General features: G+C 38.2%; 1 protein-coding gene across 1 annotated transcript; it reads left to right on the forward strand.

Annotated features, from left to right (window-relative positions):
• The first annotated feature begins 273 nt into the window (after positions 1–273).
• Positions 274–14594, forward strand: LOC133664469 (uncharacterized). Its single transcript, XM_062069113.1, has 7 exons — positions 274–456; positions 3947–4237; positions 8336–8584; positions 10331–10432; positions 10516–10572; positions 13548–13700; positions 13787–14594. Exons 1-7 carry the CDS (start codon positions 408–410, stop codon positions 14221–14223), a joined length of 1338 nt encoding a protein of 445 aa, XP_061925097.1. The 5' UTR covers positions 274–407; the 3' UTR covers positions 14224–14594.
• Positions 14595–15042: the final 448 nt, after the last annotated feature.

The raw sequence follows: 15042 nt of genomic DNA on the forward strand, positions 1-15042 counted from the left end.
ACCAATTTGTTTTCCCCCCCAGAGCACGGACATTTACCATCACATCCCTCACCCTGACACTCGGAAGATCCTGACATTTCAAAGTAAAACAACACCTACTCTAAAATATCCATAAACACCAATTTACATAATATTGGCGTGATTTTGGAGAGATTGAACTTTACTTGTTCATAAACGTAATCATATTTACATTAGCTGTGCACAAGAATGTGCTGTTAGTTCATGCGAAGCCCCGAGTTTCGCTCTTATTGTGAAAATCGATTGCCCAGCAGCTCAGGTGTCGCTACACCTGGGCTGGACCACTTTAAACAACATTTAACCACCTTTGCTCTTTCGCTTCAGGCTTTTAATGTGTCTAATGGAGTTTAATGACAACACATAATCAAATAGTTTAGTCGTTTTCACCGATGGCTAACCGGCACGTCCTTGTCTGTTTTGTGTGCGCTTTCGGTTTAGGTAAGTTATTTTACAGTCATTACACTGTCATGAATATAATAACGTGAAGGAGAACATGTTTTTATTAGGATATACAACTTATGTATTTAAATGTTTCGTAAATAGTGCCTCACCCCCTGAATAAACCAATACGCAAGGGGTCCAAAGTAATACATTAGCGTAGTTGTTTATGACACTGTTGGCACTGCTTTATTTACCACACAGGATTGATAACAAAAGGTCAATGTGTGGTTCATTATTTTCCAACATGCTTATTACCGAAGTTACATTAACATCACATGTGTGCATGTTTCTGAAAAGGAGTAGGAAGAAACACTGCTTATTTAATGCTATCCCTTCTCCATGTCTCAGCAGTTACTAATACACTAGTTTGTTTGTTTCCTGTGGCTATTATGTTACTAATTTTAATAGGGCAAGAAATAAGTTCTAATAATTATAGTAACAGATAGTGGTTAGCTGATTGCATATCCAGTAATGAAAATACTGAAAAACTTGCACACATACAGTCGTGGTCAAAAGTTTACACACACATGTAAAGAACATAATGTCATGGCTGTCTTGAGTTTCCAATAATTTCTACAACTCTTATTTTTTTGTGATAGAGTGATTGGAGCACATACTTGTTGGTCACAAAAAAACATTCATGAAGTTTGGTTCTTTTATGAATTTATTATGGGACTACTGAAAATGGGACCAAATCTGCTGGGTCAAAAGTATACATACAGCAATGTTAATATTTGGTTACATGTCCCTTGGCAAGTTTCACTGTAATAAGGCGCTTTTGGTAGCCATCCACAAGCTTCTGGCAAGCTTCTGCTTGAATTTTTGACCACTCCTCTTGACAAAATTGGTGCAGTTCAGCTAAATGTGTTGGTTTTCCGACATGGACTTGTTTCTTCAGCATTGTCCACACGTTTAAGTCTGGACTTTGGGAAGGCCATTCTAAAACCTTAATTCTAGCCGGATTTAGTAATTCCTTTACCACTTTTGACGTGTGTTTGGGGTCATTGTCCTGTTGGAACACCCAACAGCGCCCAAGACCCAACTTCCGGGCTGATGATTTGAGGTTGTCCAGAAGAATTTGGAGGTAATCCTCCTTTTTCATTGTCCCATTTACTCTATGTAAAGCACCAGTTCCATTGGCAGCAAAATAGGCCCAGAGCATAATACTACCACCACCATGCTTGACGGTAGGAATGGGGTTCCTGGGATTAATGGCCTCACCTTTTCTCTTCCAAACATATTGCTGGGTATTGTGGCCAAACAGCTCAATTTTTGTTTACTCTGACCACAGAACTTTCCTCCAGAATGTCTTATCTTTGTCCATGTGATCAGCAGCACACTTTAGACGAGCCTTAAGGTGTCGCTTCTGGAGCAAGGGCTTACTTCTTGCATGGTAGCTTTCAGTCCATGGCGATGCAAAACACGCTTGACTGTGGACACTGACACATGTGTTCCAGTAGCTTCCAATTCATTGCAGACCTGCTTTTTGGTGGTTCTCGGTTGACTCTTGATCATCCTGACCAATTTTCTCTCAGCAGCAGGTGATAGCTTGCGTTTTCTTCCTGATCATGGCAGTGACAAAACTGTGCCATGCACTTACTAACAATTGTCTGCACAGTTGCTCTTGGGACATTAAGCTGCTTTGAAATGGCTCCAAGTGACTTTCCTGACTTGTTCAAGTCAATGATTCGTTTTTTCAGATCTGTGCTGAGTTTTTTTTAACTTTCCCATTGTCGCGTTTGTAACAGAGTCTAATGACTGCATCGCATGAGCCCTATTTAAATGGTCTCAGAGAAGTCAGCAGGTGTCGTCAATCATAATCACTCACATGAAGTTAAGAGGCCGTGCCATGAAGCTAATTTGATTTGATTGTAACTTTTCTACATCACCAAAATTGATAATATGTTTTGCTGTATGTATACTTTTGACCCAGCAGATTTGGTCACATTTTCAGTAGTCCCATAATAAATTCATAAAAGAACCAAACTTCATGAATGTTTTTTTGTGACCAACAAGTATGTGCTCCAATCACTCTATCACAAAAAAATAAGAGTTGTAGAAATTATTGGAAACTCAAGACAGCCATGACATTATGTTCTTCACAAGTGTATGTAAACTTTTGACCACGACTGTATAATACCTTCTGGAGTACCTTATAAAATCATAGGTAATACCTAAATAAATAAGTTATTAAATGAGGATAAATTAATATTAGTCACTTTTGCTTCTTACACAGACTATACTTAAAAAGGAACTGCAGTTTTGGGGGGAATTTTGCAGATCATTGACAATCCTTATGTAAGACAAGCACACATAAAAAATGTTTATATGCAGTTTTTTTTTGGCATTAAATAAATGCTCCGAGTCAAAGGGAGTCGGTCTATTCTGCCTATAAAGCCCTTAAATAGACATCCAAACACTTACATGAACATTTTATATACACACTATAAGTAAATGTGTAAAGTAGTAACAGGCACATTCATAATAACATGTAGTATTTATTTATTATGTTCATTTTAAACATATGGTGGCGCAATAATTTAAAAAGTGCATCACAACTTTGGCTTTTCCTTCAACAACATCACTGATTACTGCTCACTGCAGACTTTATGAGACCCCAACAAACATAATGAAACATCTCCTACTGTTCTATGTCTGCCTTCACTGGGGTGCCGACTGTTAGGCTGTTGATATATTCCCGTTTAGATGAAGAATGATTCATAATCCTTGCCAAGAAATAAGGGGGGTGGAAAAAAGCGTATTTTTCGCCATTTCCAGGTCGAAGTTGACTGTCAAAGTGTACCAACTTCTCAGTTCATGTCCACATCCTTCTACTATCAAGGTGAGAGACATGATTTATAATCTATAATTAACTTTCACGAGCTCCAAGGCGAGAAAGCAGCTCCCTAGCTCATGTTAACACGGCAGCATAAGGAAGTTACTGCTAAATGTAGGTCCTTAACGTTAGCGCTTATACTAACAACATCACTAATACTTGGTTAATATTCAGGTCACAAAATATAAATGGAGTATTGGTGGCGCTTTTTGGATGGGTATTTTTTGAGGTTTTACGTGCGCAATAGACGCAATGATGTCATGGCTCCCATTGGCTCTATTGTAAGCGGACTTTTATTTTACGAATTAAAATGCAATAAAAAAGCATGTGTTCTTGTCCCTCATAAGGATTGTGAATTTTGGCAAAATTCCAAAAAAGTGCAGTTGCCCTGTAACGTGTGAATGTGATGTGATTGCTTAAATGTCACTCTATTCAATCCATAATTATACGCCACATATTGATATGCTTGCATGGATATTTTTTAATTCAAAAATGTCCCCGAGTTCATATTTACCCTCCCTGTTGTGAGAGCTAGAGCTGATTTTATCATCTATTATGACACCTCAACAGGTGTTAATGTCAATACCGTCTTTTTGTATTTGCACTTGAGTGTCTTTTCTGCACATTGAATTATTCGCTGCTCTTTCACAGTTTCTGCACAGGTTGTGAAATACGCCCTTAAGGGTCAGGAGATAAACTTGGTGCCCTCTATATTTGGACAACCCGATGACATTCTCTGGAAACACAATGGCAAGAAGGTGGTATTTTTCGATGGCATGGAGGAGTTTGTGTTCCCTCCGTACGAGGACAGACTCACCCTGGACTGGGCCTCTGCAGAACTTACCATCAAAGAGACCTTGTATGAAGACAGTGGGAACTATGAACTGGAAGTGAAAGTATACAAGGAGGTGCATCGCTCACAGTATACATGGGAACTTATAGGTAACGTTACCTTTCTCTCTTAAGCCCTTTCTACACTAAGCCGGCTCAGGTTATCCAGGGTAAATCCCACCTAACCTTATCCTTGTCCACACACACACACAATGGTCGTTTAAGACCCCCTCCCCCTCTACGTCCGCCGGCGCAACACGACTTAGTACGCATGCGCAGAAAATCTGCACCTCATAGTCACCTCCAGTGTTGCTTTGTGTGCAAATTTTTAAATTATCCAGTGTTGTGGTATTTCAATTAACTGGAATCCAGTGTGCTGTGGGGACCTATTGAAGTGAATCACACCTGAGCCATCATAAATTAATGAAATCTTTAACGGACATGTGTAAGTAAACAATGTGGTAAAGAACATTTTACAACAATTAATCTAGGGTTCTAGATATCTGGTCAGGACAGTCCTCACTCTCTTACCTTCACCTTCATTGTCCATTCCTTTTTGGTGACTCTATATACTCTGCACCTAGACGTCGAGTCTGCGACATGCATGGCGGACAATAACTGATACAGTCTGCTTTGCCAGTCCAAATGCATTCGCTGTTTTCCGTAGTTTTCCCTCGACGGCCAGGTAATACAAAGCACACGCTACCTTTTTTTTAAATCACATCCACGGGAACCCGCATTCTCATTGTCTCTCCTCTGACAAAAGGACAACGTTTTTCGGTAAGTAGAATGGACATTAGAAAGTTATCTTGCCGTCTGAGAAGTGTTGTATCCCAAATAGGTGCAATCGCTTTCTCTTAAGGTATTCATGTGTGATTTCTGTACAGACGGAAGGAGAAACACGGGCATATCTGGATGACTCGCCTCTATATTTCCAGTGGTTAGCTCCGAGTTACGAAACCGTTTTATTATGAAGCTGGCTGTGTTGCATTCTTTCTGGCGTCACTTCCTGTGTGGGGCGTGGTCTTTCTGGCGTCACTTCCTCTCCAAACTCAGTTTGTAAACGATCAATGAGTCCATACAAAGCTAAGAAATAGACGGCGCACTTACCCGTGTAAAAAATTGTCCGAGGAGGGGGACCTTAAACGATGGTTTAGTGTGGCTGAAACAGGGTTTAGGCTAAATAATCCACATTAGGGTTGTGTGATAAACAAGACATATGTCGTTATGTCGTGGTAATGCATGTTGATGTCCCGCAATTTTAGAGCAAAAAGCGATCAAATGCACTGTAGCATTCTCACTAGTGGCTAATGTTCCTCCACAGCAACCCTCGCCTCCATGGCGGAAAATAAACTACTTTTCATTAGTTTCAGTATCATCACTGGTGGATGAGGACTAGTTAAAACATGTTACGCTACACATACACTGCAGGAGAATATAGGAGGAGAAGTAGCAGAGGTCTTAAATGTAAACAATAGTGAACAAACCAAGTACAACATTATTTTGCCAATACTACAGTGGTTAGATCGATAATTTTCTGTTTTTGTTGTTGTTTACAAATTCAGAAAATAAGTCCCTGGACACACAAATAAAGGACTTAAATCATGGCCAATAGTAGGCAATAATGTAAATATAGCTAATATTACTCCCCCATCCTGTGTTTTTGTATTAATATAATTCTGATTAAAAATGAAATCACTCAATGATCTTGAAAATTGGGAGTATCAGTATCAGCATTGGTATCACCAATACTGCCCCAAATGTGTAGTGTCAAACCAAACTAATGTAAAGTATCCACCAAAAAAATAGAACAATAGGGGCTTATTATATTTTCACATAAGTGTAGATAGAACCATGTTACAATAGAAAGTAACTAGATATTGACAGTAAATTAGCAATAGTTTTGAGAAAATAATACAACTGGAAATGACGCATATGTTACTACATAAATCAGCAGCCACATTTGCAGCCTTTGTAACCTGTTTTGAAAGATATATAATATTTATATATCAAATAATATATTGTGATATATTGTTTCTGGTGGAGGTGGCAAAAAATATTGCGATATAGATTTTCGGCCATATAGCCCGTCCCTAAGCATTATGCATGTATACATACTTTTTACACTAGATTATCGGTAACTGCTTAGACATGGAGGAGAAGTAGGATTAAAAACAGTGGTACCTCAACCTACGAGAGCATTGCGTTCCACGACCACGCTTATAACTCAGAATACTCGTTTCTTAAAGCAGCCCCGCCCTTTGAAATTAATAGAAATGAATTTTGTCCGTGATTTGCCCTCCCAAAACAGCACAATTATCATTCATTTTAAAAAGAAAACAAACGCTTTTAGATTGTTTGAAAAACAATACAATAGTAATTGAAACAACTACAGTACAGTAGTTTTATAAATGTAACAGAGTAGGTGTAAAATTCCAACGGCCATGTCTTCCATGAACGCTTCATTTCCATTTTGTAATACAGTAATCCTTATGTAAAACATGAACATATTCCAGCAGACTGAAGATGACTTTGAAAACCTGTTTTGCCCCAACACTAGATCCAACATGTACTAAGTTATCGAAGAGGGAAGGCTGGTCAATCAGGCTGAGAGTAATGGTGTTAAAAAAGCGGATATTACTCATTATGCTATCTCCCACAATCAATGTTGTGGTAGGGAATAGTTGACGCTTTTCAGGGGATGTGCTGGGATTAGGGTTGCACGGTACACCGGTATAAGTATAGTACCGCGATACTAATGATTCATATTTGGTACTATACCAGCTCTAAAAAGTACTGGTCCCCCACCCCCCGTCGTCGTCACCTTGTGTCATTGCTGGTTTACAAGCAGACGAGTATGTTCGGCAGCGCACCATCACGGAGTACTTACAAGCAGACAGTGTGTAGACAGAAAAGGGAGAACGGACGCATTTTGGCTTAAAAACTAAAAATAAAGGTGAAGTTATAACACTGAAACGCCCACAGGAAGAGAGGCTTTAAGACATGGCTAGCTAGCTAGCGGGTAAAGTCCATCCGCATTCTGCAGTGTTGTAGCTAAATCACTAATCCTCGCCTCCATGATGACAAATAAAGTAAGTTTCTTACAAGTATCATCCCTGCAGGACGAGGAATAGCTAAACATGCTTCTCTACACAATAAACTCAGGAAATACATCCCTGGACACATGAGGACTTTGAATATGACCAATGTAGGATCCTGCAACTACTTGGTATCGGATTGATACCCAAATATGTGGTATCATACAAAACTAATGTAAAGTGTCAAACAACAGAAAAATAAGTGATTATCACATTTTAACAGAAGTGTAAATAAAACATGTTAAAAGAGAAAATAATCAGATATTAACAGTAAATTAACAAGTAGATTAATAATTAAATTTCTACCAGTTGTCCTTAATAATTTTGACAAAATAGAATGGAAAATGACACGATGTGTTACTGCATATGTCAGCAGACTAAAGTAGGAGCCCTTGTTTGCTTACTTACTACTAAAAGACAAGTTTTCTTGTATGTTCACTATTTTATTTAAGGACAAACTTGCAATAAGAAACATGTTTAATGTACCCTAAGATTTTTTGTTAAAATAAAGCCAATACGCAAATTTTTGGTGGTCCCCTTTATTTAGAAAAGTATCGAAAAGTACCAAAATACATTTTGGTACCGGTACCAAAGGACAACACTAGCTGGGACAGTTACTCGTTCGTAGCGGCAAAGCAACAGACTCCCGTGGAGGAGCATACCTCAGCAGCAGGACGAGGATGTCGGCAGGAAGGCTGCTCAAGGTTTGGTTTCCAATGGTTTGAAAACAGTTATTTCCATCACTGTGGCATTTGCTACGCCAACTAGCAGGTAGGAGGCTTGCATCTTAAATTAGTCTCGCAATTTAAAGCATTACCGCGACCCCGAAGGGAATAAGCGGTAGAAAATGGACAAAAAGTCGCAAGACACCTCGTACATACATCCATCCATCCATTTTCTACCGCTTGTCCCGTTCGGGGTCGTGGTATCTCAAAATACTCTTAAGTTAAGATACTAGTACATTCAAGTAACACATACTTCAATGTAACGCTGTTGCATGTTCTAGAACACTACCAGCACTATAGACTTGTTTGGCGTTTTATTATAGAATTGCTCTTTGTCCATTTTTTTATCAATAATAACTATTTTTTTTCCATGTGTTTGTTTACAGACAAAGTAGCCACACCTGTCGTATCCTGTGAGATGAGCGACACAAAGCAGGCGACGCTTGTGTGCTCAACAGAGTCCAAACATCCTGATTTATTAGAGTTTAAGTGGAGCTCACATGGAATCAAGCAGACTGGACCGAATGTAACAATTACTCTCAAGGATGAAGATGATGATCAAGTTTATCATTGTGATGTCAGCAACCCTCTAAGCAACGAAACGGTTTCATTTACTGCTAAGGACTGCTTTCTGGGTAATTATTATCATTATGTCAGTTGTCGAAATGCAGTGCAGTACTTTGCTGCAACTAGGGTTGTACGGTATACTGGTATTAGTATAGTACCGCGATACTAATGAATCATATTCGGTACTATACCGCCTGTAAAACGTACCGGATCCCCCACGCCCCCGCCGTCGTCACGTCGTGTCATTGTTGTTTTTACGAGCAGACGAGCATGTTCGACTGAGCACAATCACGTAGTACTTACAAGCAGACAGTTTGTAGACAGAAAAGGGAGAACGGACGCATTTTGACTTAACAACTAACAATATAGGTGAAGTTATAACACTGAAACGCCCTCAGGAAGAGGTGCTTTAAGACATGGCTAGCCTTAATCCTTGTATCCATGATGACACATAAAGTGCGTTTCTTACAAGTATCATTTCTGAAGGACGAGGAATAGCTAAACATGCTTCACTACACACTGTAGCTCACTGACATCACAATGTAGACAAACGCCATTGGTAGATCTACACCTGACATCCACTGTAATGATACCATGTACAGAAGCGCATTTAGTTGATACTACTATGATTACATCAATATTTTTTGGTTTTAAAAAAATATATATATTATGTTTATAAACTCAGGAAATATCCCTGGACACATGAGGACTTTGAATATGACCAATGTATGATCCTGTAACTACTTGGTATCGGATTGATACCTACATTTGTGGTATCATCCAAAACTAATGTAAAGCATCCAAACAACAGAAGAATAAGTGATTATTACATTTTAACAGAAGTGTAGATAGAACATGTTAAAAGAGAAAGTAAACAGATATTAACAGTAAATGAAGAAGTAGATTAATAATCAATTTTTACAGCTTGTCCGTCATAATTTAGACAAAATTATAGAATGAGAAATGACACAATATGTTACTGCATACATCAGCAGACTAATTAGGAGCCTTTGTTTGCTTACTTACTACTAAAAGACAAGTTGTCTTGTATGTTCTATTTTATTTAAGGACAAACTTGCAATAAGAAACATATGTTTAATGTACCCTTAATGTTAAAATAAAGCCAATAATGCAATTTTTTGTGGTTCCCTTTATTTAGAAAAGTATTGAAATACATTTTGGTACCTGAACCGGTACCAAAATATTGGAATCGGGACAACACTAGCTGCAACCAGCAGAGGCACTGCCGACTTGTAACTATTTTTAAAAGTCAGTTAGTCAACGAAAGTTACATCCACACATACTTCCCTTATAGCGCAATAATTAGAAAAATGGAAACAGGTGTTCAAGACAAAATTTCATGACCCCCTTTTAAAATTATTTAAAAAAAGAATAAATAATAAGCTCCACATTGGCTTTTTATGATGTTCACACGATAAAATGTGCCTGTTTGTGAGCACCAAGTGTGAGAAAAATCTATCATGTACCTCACTTGTTTGCTCCACCTTTGAGAGAAGAGGCGGTCAAAGGGTTGCTTTTTAAAGTTCCAGGTTATTATGTCATGAAGGAAAGCTTTACTTCTTCATGGTCGTGTTACAGTACAGCCTTTAAGCCACCCCTAGCAAGATGAGCCCGTCCGGCGTGTACGTCCACCACTTTGCAGAGGACAGCTTTGTCAAAATCAGGCCTTACTACACATCTCAACCTATAGCTCTGTCAGTTAGCTACACACGCTGGAGCCCAAATGATGCTTGCACATTATTTGGATGCTATTTTGACTGAGGCAGTGTTATGAGTTTTGTATTTCTGTGCAGAAAAAAGATTAGCAGTTCTACTGGCTGTCATCTTTGCTGTCATTTTTGCTGTCTTGATTCTTCTCATCATGCTGGGCTATATGTTCCGCAAAAGACTTCGAGGTAAAAAACATGCCTGGAACCTTTGCTGTCTTTTTCCATAAAAAAAACAAAAAACTTAGTTACTTTTCTATTTGTTCTTGCAGCATGTATTGAAAATACAAAGAAAGGAGTTTTAAAAACAGGACCGAGTGCAACAGAAGGTATGATACATCAACACTAAGGGCCTGATATACTATAGACTAGGGGTGTCAAACTCATTTTAGATCGGGGGCCACATGGAAAAAAATCTACTCCCAAGCGGGCCGGACTGGTAAAATCACGGCACGATAACTTAAAAATAAAGACAACTTCAGATCTTTGTTTAAAAATAGAACAAGCACATTCTGAAAATGTACACATCATAATTTTGTTTTTTTGTTTTTTTTACACTTACATGTTGCGGTTAACAGTATTCTGTCTCTTTGTCGTTATTTATATTTTTTGAATAAATTATGTGATAATGTTCATCAGTCAACTCATTGGTGTTCATTTTCAATCTATCAAGATAAAGTACAGTATGTTATTTATGCAGTTTGATCCTTTTCCTCGACTGATGTACTAACATCATGTGGTTTATTTTGTACATATGTAGCATCATCTACAAAAATACAAATAATTGCTATTGCGACAAGCAGTGGACACATTTAGAACAGTTGTTTATTTCATTCAAAAATTTCGGGTACATTTTTATACTTAGCAAACTCATACCGCGGGCCGGATAAAACTTACATTTGACACCCCTGCTGTAGACTATAAACACCTGCTAAGTTGGTAGCGCGCGCAAAGCTGATGTACTAAGCTCATGCGCTGAGGATTGTGCCTCTTAAGTGCGTAGAATAAGAACACAATCGATTTAGCATTTGTCTTCATGAATATGCAGAATATATGATGATTATCAAAATGCCCACGATATTGGGAGGAGAAAATGCAAATATGATTATTTAGCAAACAGTGTTTTGTCAAGACTAAAACTGTTCTGCGAGAGTTGTTTTAGGTATTTATTTAGCATGTCTATTAGAGGTGGGGGAAATAATCGATTTTCAGATGCATGGCAATTCAGACATGGACGATTATAAAATCGATAGTAAACATCAATAATCAATGTATTTATTGTAAATAAAGTACTGCAGACAATGCTAAAATACGACTAGCTACTTTATTATAAGGCTCTTATGTTCCAGTTTTGCACACATTTTCATTAATTTAATAAATGTGTGAATTAATTTAACAGTTTTTTAAAAATGCAGTTTTTTTTAAGTTGCAAGTGATTTAGTGAAACAAAAAGAAATGCAGAACTGCATCATTATACATAAATTAAAAATGCATCAATAATCAATTTTTAATCGAATCGTAGCTCCTGAATCGTAATCAAATTGTGAGGTGCCCAAAGATTCCCTCCTCTAATATCTATAACGTAAGTGCCATTGCGCGGAAATGGCTGTGAGAAAGGAGGCGATTGTTCCGTAGCTCTGTTCTGCTTATGCTTGTCAACATATATGGACTGAAAAAAATACAAATATTAGACATAACTGTACATTCAACAATATTATTTTCTAAAACAAATTAAATTGATGCGTTGGTGTCTGCAAGATTTTTTATTTTTTTTACTGACATTCGTTTTTTCATACAGTATATATTAAAACAAAATCGTTCATTATGTACTATCATTTTCCAGCGCACGCTCACAGTTAACAGTTAGTGCCAGCCTCACCCAGGGCTCACCTTCAGTGTGCTATACAAATGGATTCCATTGTACATGCTAAAATGCCAATAACAAGTTAGTTTATTATATACACACTCATACACATATATATTTTTATACACATACATACATATACAGTCGTGGTCAAAAGTTTACATACACTTGTAAAGAACATAATGTCATGGCTGTCATGAGTGTCCAATAATTTCTACAACTCTTATTTTTTGTGATAGAGTGATTGGAGCACATACTTATTGGTCACAAAAAACATTCATGAAGTTTGGTTCTTTTTAGGGCTGCAACTAACAACTAATTTGATAATCGATTAATCTGTCGATCATTGCTTTGATTAATCGATTAATAATTGGATAAAAGAGACAAACTGCATTTCTATCCTTTCCAGTATTTTATTGAAAAAAAAACAGCATACTGGCACCATACTTATTTTGATTATTGTTTCTCAGCTGTTTGTAAATGTTGCAGTTTATAAATAAAGGTTTATAAAAATAAATAAGTAAATAAAGTAGCCTCTGCGCATGCGCATAACATTGTTCCAATGAATCGATGATTAAATAAATTGCCAACTATTTTGATAATCGATGTAATCGATTAGTTGTTGCAGCCCTAGTTCTTTTATGAATGTATTATGGGTGTAAATTAGGCTAGAATTAAGGCTTTAGAATGGCCTTCCCAAAGTCCTGACTTAAACGTGTGGACAATGCTGAAGAAACAAGTCCATGTCAGAAAACCAACATATTTAGCTGAACTGCACCAAATGTGTCAAGAGGAGTGGTCAAAAATTCAAGCAGAAGCTTGTGGATGGCTACCAAAAGCGCCTTATTGCAGTGAAACTTGCCATGTAGCCAAATATTAACATTGCTGTATGTATACTTTTAACTCAGCAGATTTGGTCACATTTTCAGTAGACCCATAATAAATTCATAAAAGAACCAAACTTCATGAATGTTTTTTGTGACCAACAAGTATGTGCTCCAATCACTCTATCACAAAAATATAAGAGTTGTAGAATAGTTTGGAAACTCAAGACAGCCATTACATTATTTTCTTTACAAGTGTATGTAAACTTTTGACCACGGCTGTACATTTTTGCTGTATGTTTGAAAACATAACAAAACACCACAGGGTGAAGCATGATAAGAATGTGCAGTTAATGGGGGTCTGCATGGGGAACGGCACGTAGCACACGCAAAAATGTCATTTAGATAAGGCGGTCTGCACCAGTTATCAGTTTTACACGCAGTCCTAGTAAATCACACGTAACACGCCCTCTAAAAGTACACGCTATTTTGTAGTTTGCACACCCTGTTTAGCACGTGTTATTTGGATCTTAGTATATCAGGCCCTAAGTCCCTTGAACCATGTAGCGTAAACCAAGCCTTCCCGCCGGGAAACATTTCCTTTTGTCGTTACAAGTTTCAGAGTCGAGTCAGGGCGATGAAAGCACATACTTCCTGGAAGGAGCACCCACGCTTCCCTCCGATCAGAGGCTTCGCCCTTTGATTCCAACTGACTGGGTTGATCCTGCTCAGGGCAGCGAAGAAAAGCTGGACTCAAACGCTATACAACGTAAAGCTTGTCGTGTTCTGTTTAACGCCTTGTGTTGTGTTTGAGACAACTATTGATATTTGGTTATTTCATATTTTGTGCTTTAGGGTCGAACAAGGATTTGACTGGGGATGAGGGAGTGGAGTCAGACGCAGCTATTGGCCTCACTGCTTCATCCACTGATCCACTTCATTCCTCAAACATGAACTCCTCTTCGGAACTAGAGAACGCTGAATCTCAGCAGGTTACACCAGAAGACACCACAAAGGTAGAAGACGACTCACCTGCAGCAAAGAGGTCTTCCAACGAGGAAAAAGATTCAGAAGAAGAAGAAGCAGCAGCAGAAACTGGTCAGGAACCGGTTTCAAACGCAACAAGCAGAGGCGAGGACCAACAGGAAAGTGGAACGTCGGCCTATGAGGAGGAAACACAGTCCAATAGTGAAGATGACGAGGGGATAGCAGATGAATATCAGAGTGAGACAACCTCTCGCCATTCTCTGACTGACACACCAAGCCACAGGAAAACGAATGAAGACTGCTAACTTTGCCACCGGAAACAACCAAGTTTGTATTTGGGGAAAGTTTTGATTCTACAAACGCCAAGCCAAAATGAGCAAATCATGAACTCAGTGTTTGAAAGTACAATTGATTCAAATAACCACTATCAATATTATGACATTTTAAGTTGTGCATTAAAGGCCTACTGAAATGAATTTTTTTTATTTAAACGGGGATAGCAGATCTATTCTATGTGTCATACTTGATCATTTCGCGATATTGCCATATTTTTGCTGAAAGGATTTAGTATAGAACAACGACGATAAAGATTGCAACTTTTGGTATCTGATAAAAAAAAGGCTTGCACCTACCGGAAGTAGCGTGACGTAGTCAGTTGAACATATACGCAAAGTTCCCTATTGTTTACAATGATGGCCGCATGAAGTGAGAGAGATTCGGACCGAGAAAGCGACAATTTCCCCATTAATTTGAGCGAGGATGAAAGATTTGTGGATGAGTAAAGTGCAAGTGAAGGACTAGTGGGGAGTTGAAGCTATTCAGATAGGGAAGATGCTGTGAGAGCCGGGGGTGACCTGATATTCAGCTGGGAATGACTACAACAGTAAATAAACACAAGACATATGTATACTCTATTAGCCACAACACAACCAGGCTTATATTTAATATGCCACAAATTAATCCTGCATAAAAACACCTGCATGTTTGTTATGCTAGCTCCTAGCTCCTCTGCTAGCTCCTAGCTCCATAGAACACGCCAATACAATTCAAACACCTAATCAACACACACAATCACTCAGCCCAAAAGACTGTTTACCTAACCCAAGGTTCATAAAGCTTATATA

The sequence above is a fragment of the Entelurus aequoreus genome, linkage group LG14 (assembly GCF_033978785.1).
Source record: "Entelurus aequoreus isolate RoL-2023_Sb linkage group LG14, RoL_Eaeq_v1.1, whole genome shotgun sequence".
NCBI classification, from domain to species: domain Eukaryota; kingdom Metazoa; phylum Chordata; class Actinopteri; order Syngnathiformes; family Syngnathidae; genus Entelurus; species Entelurus aequoreus.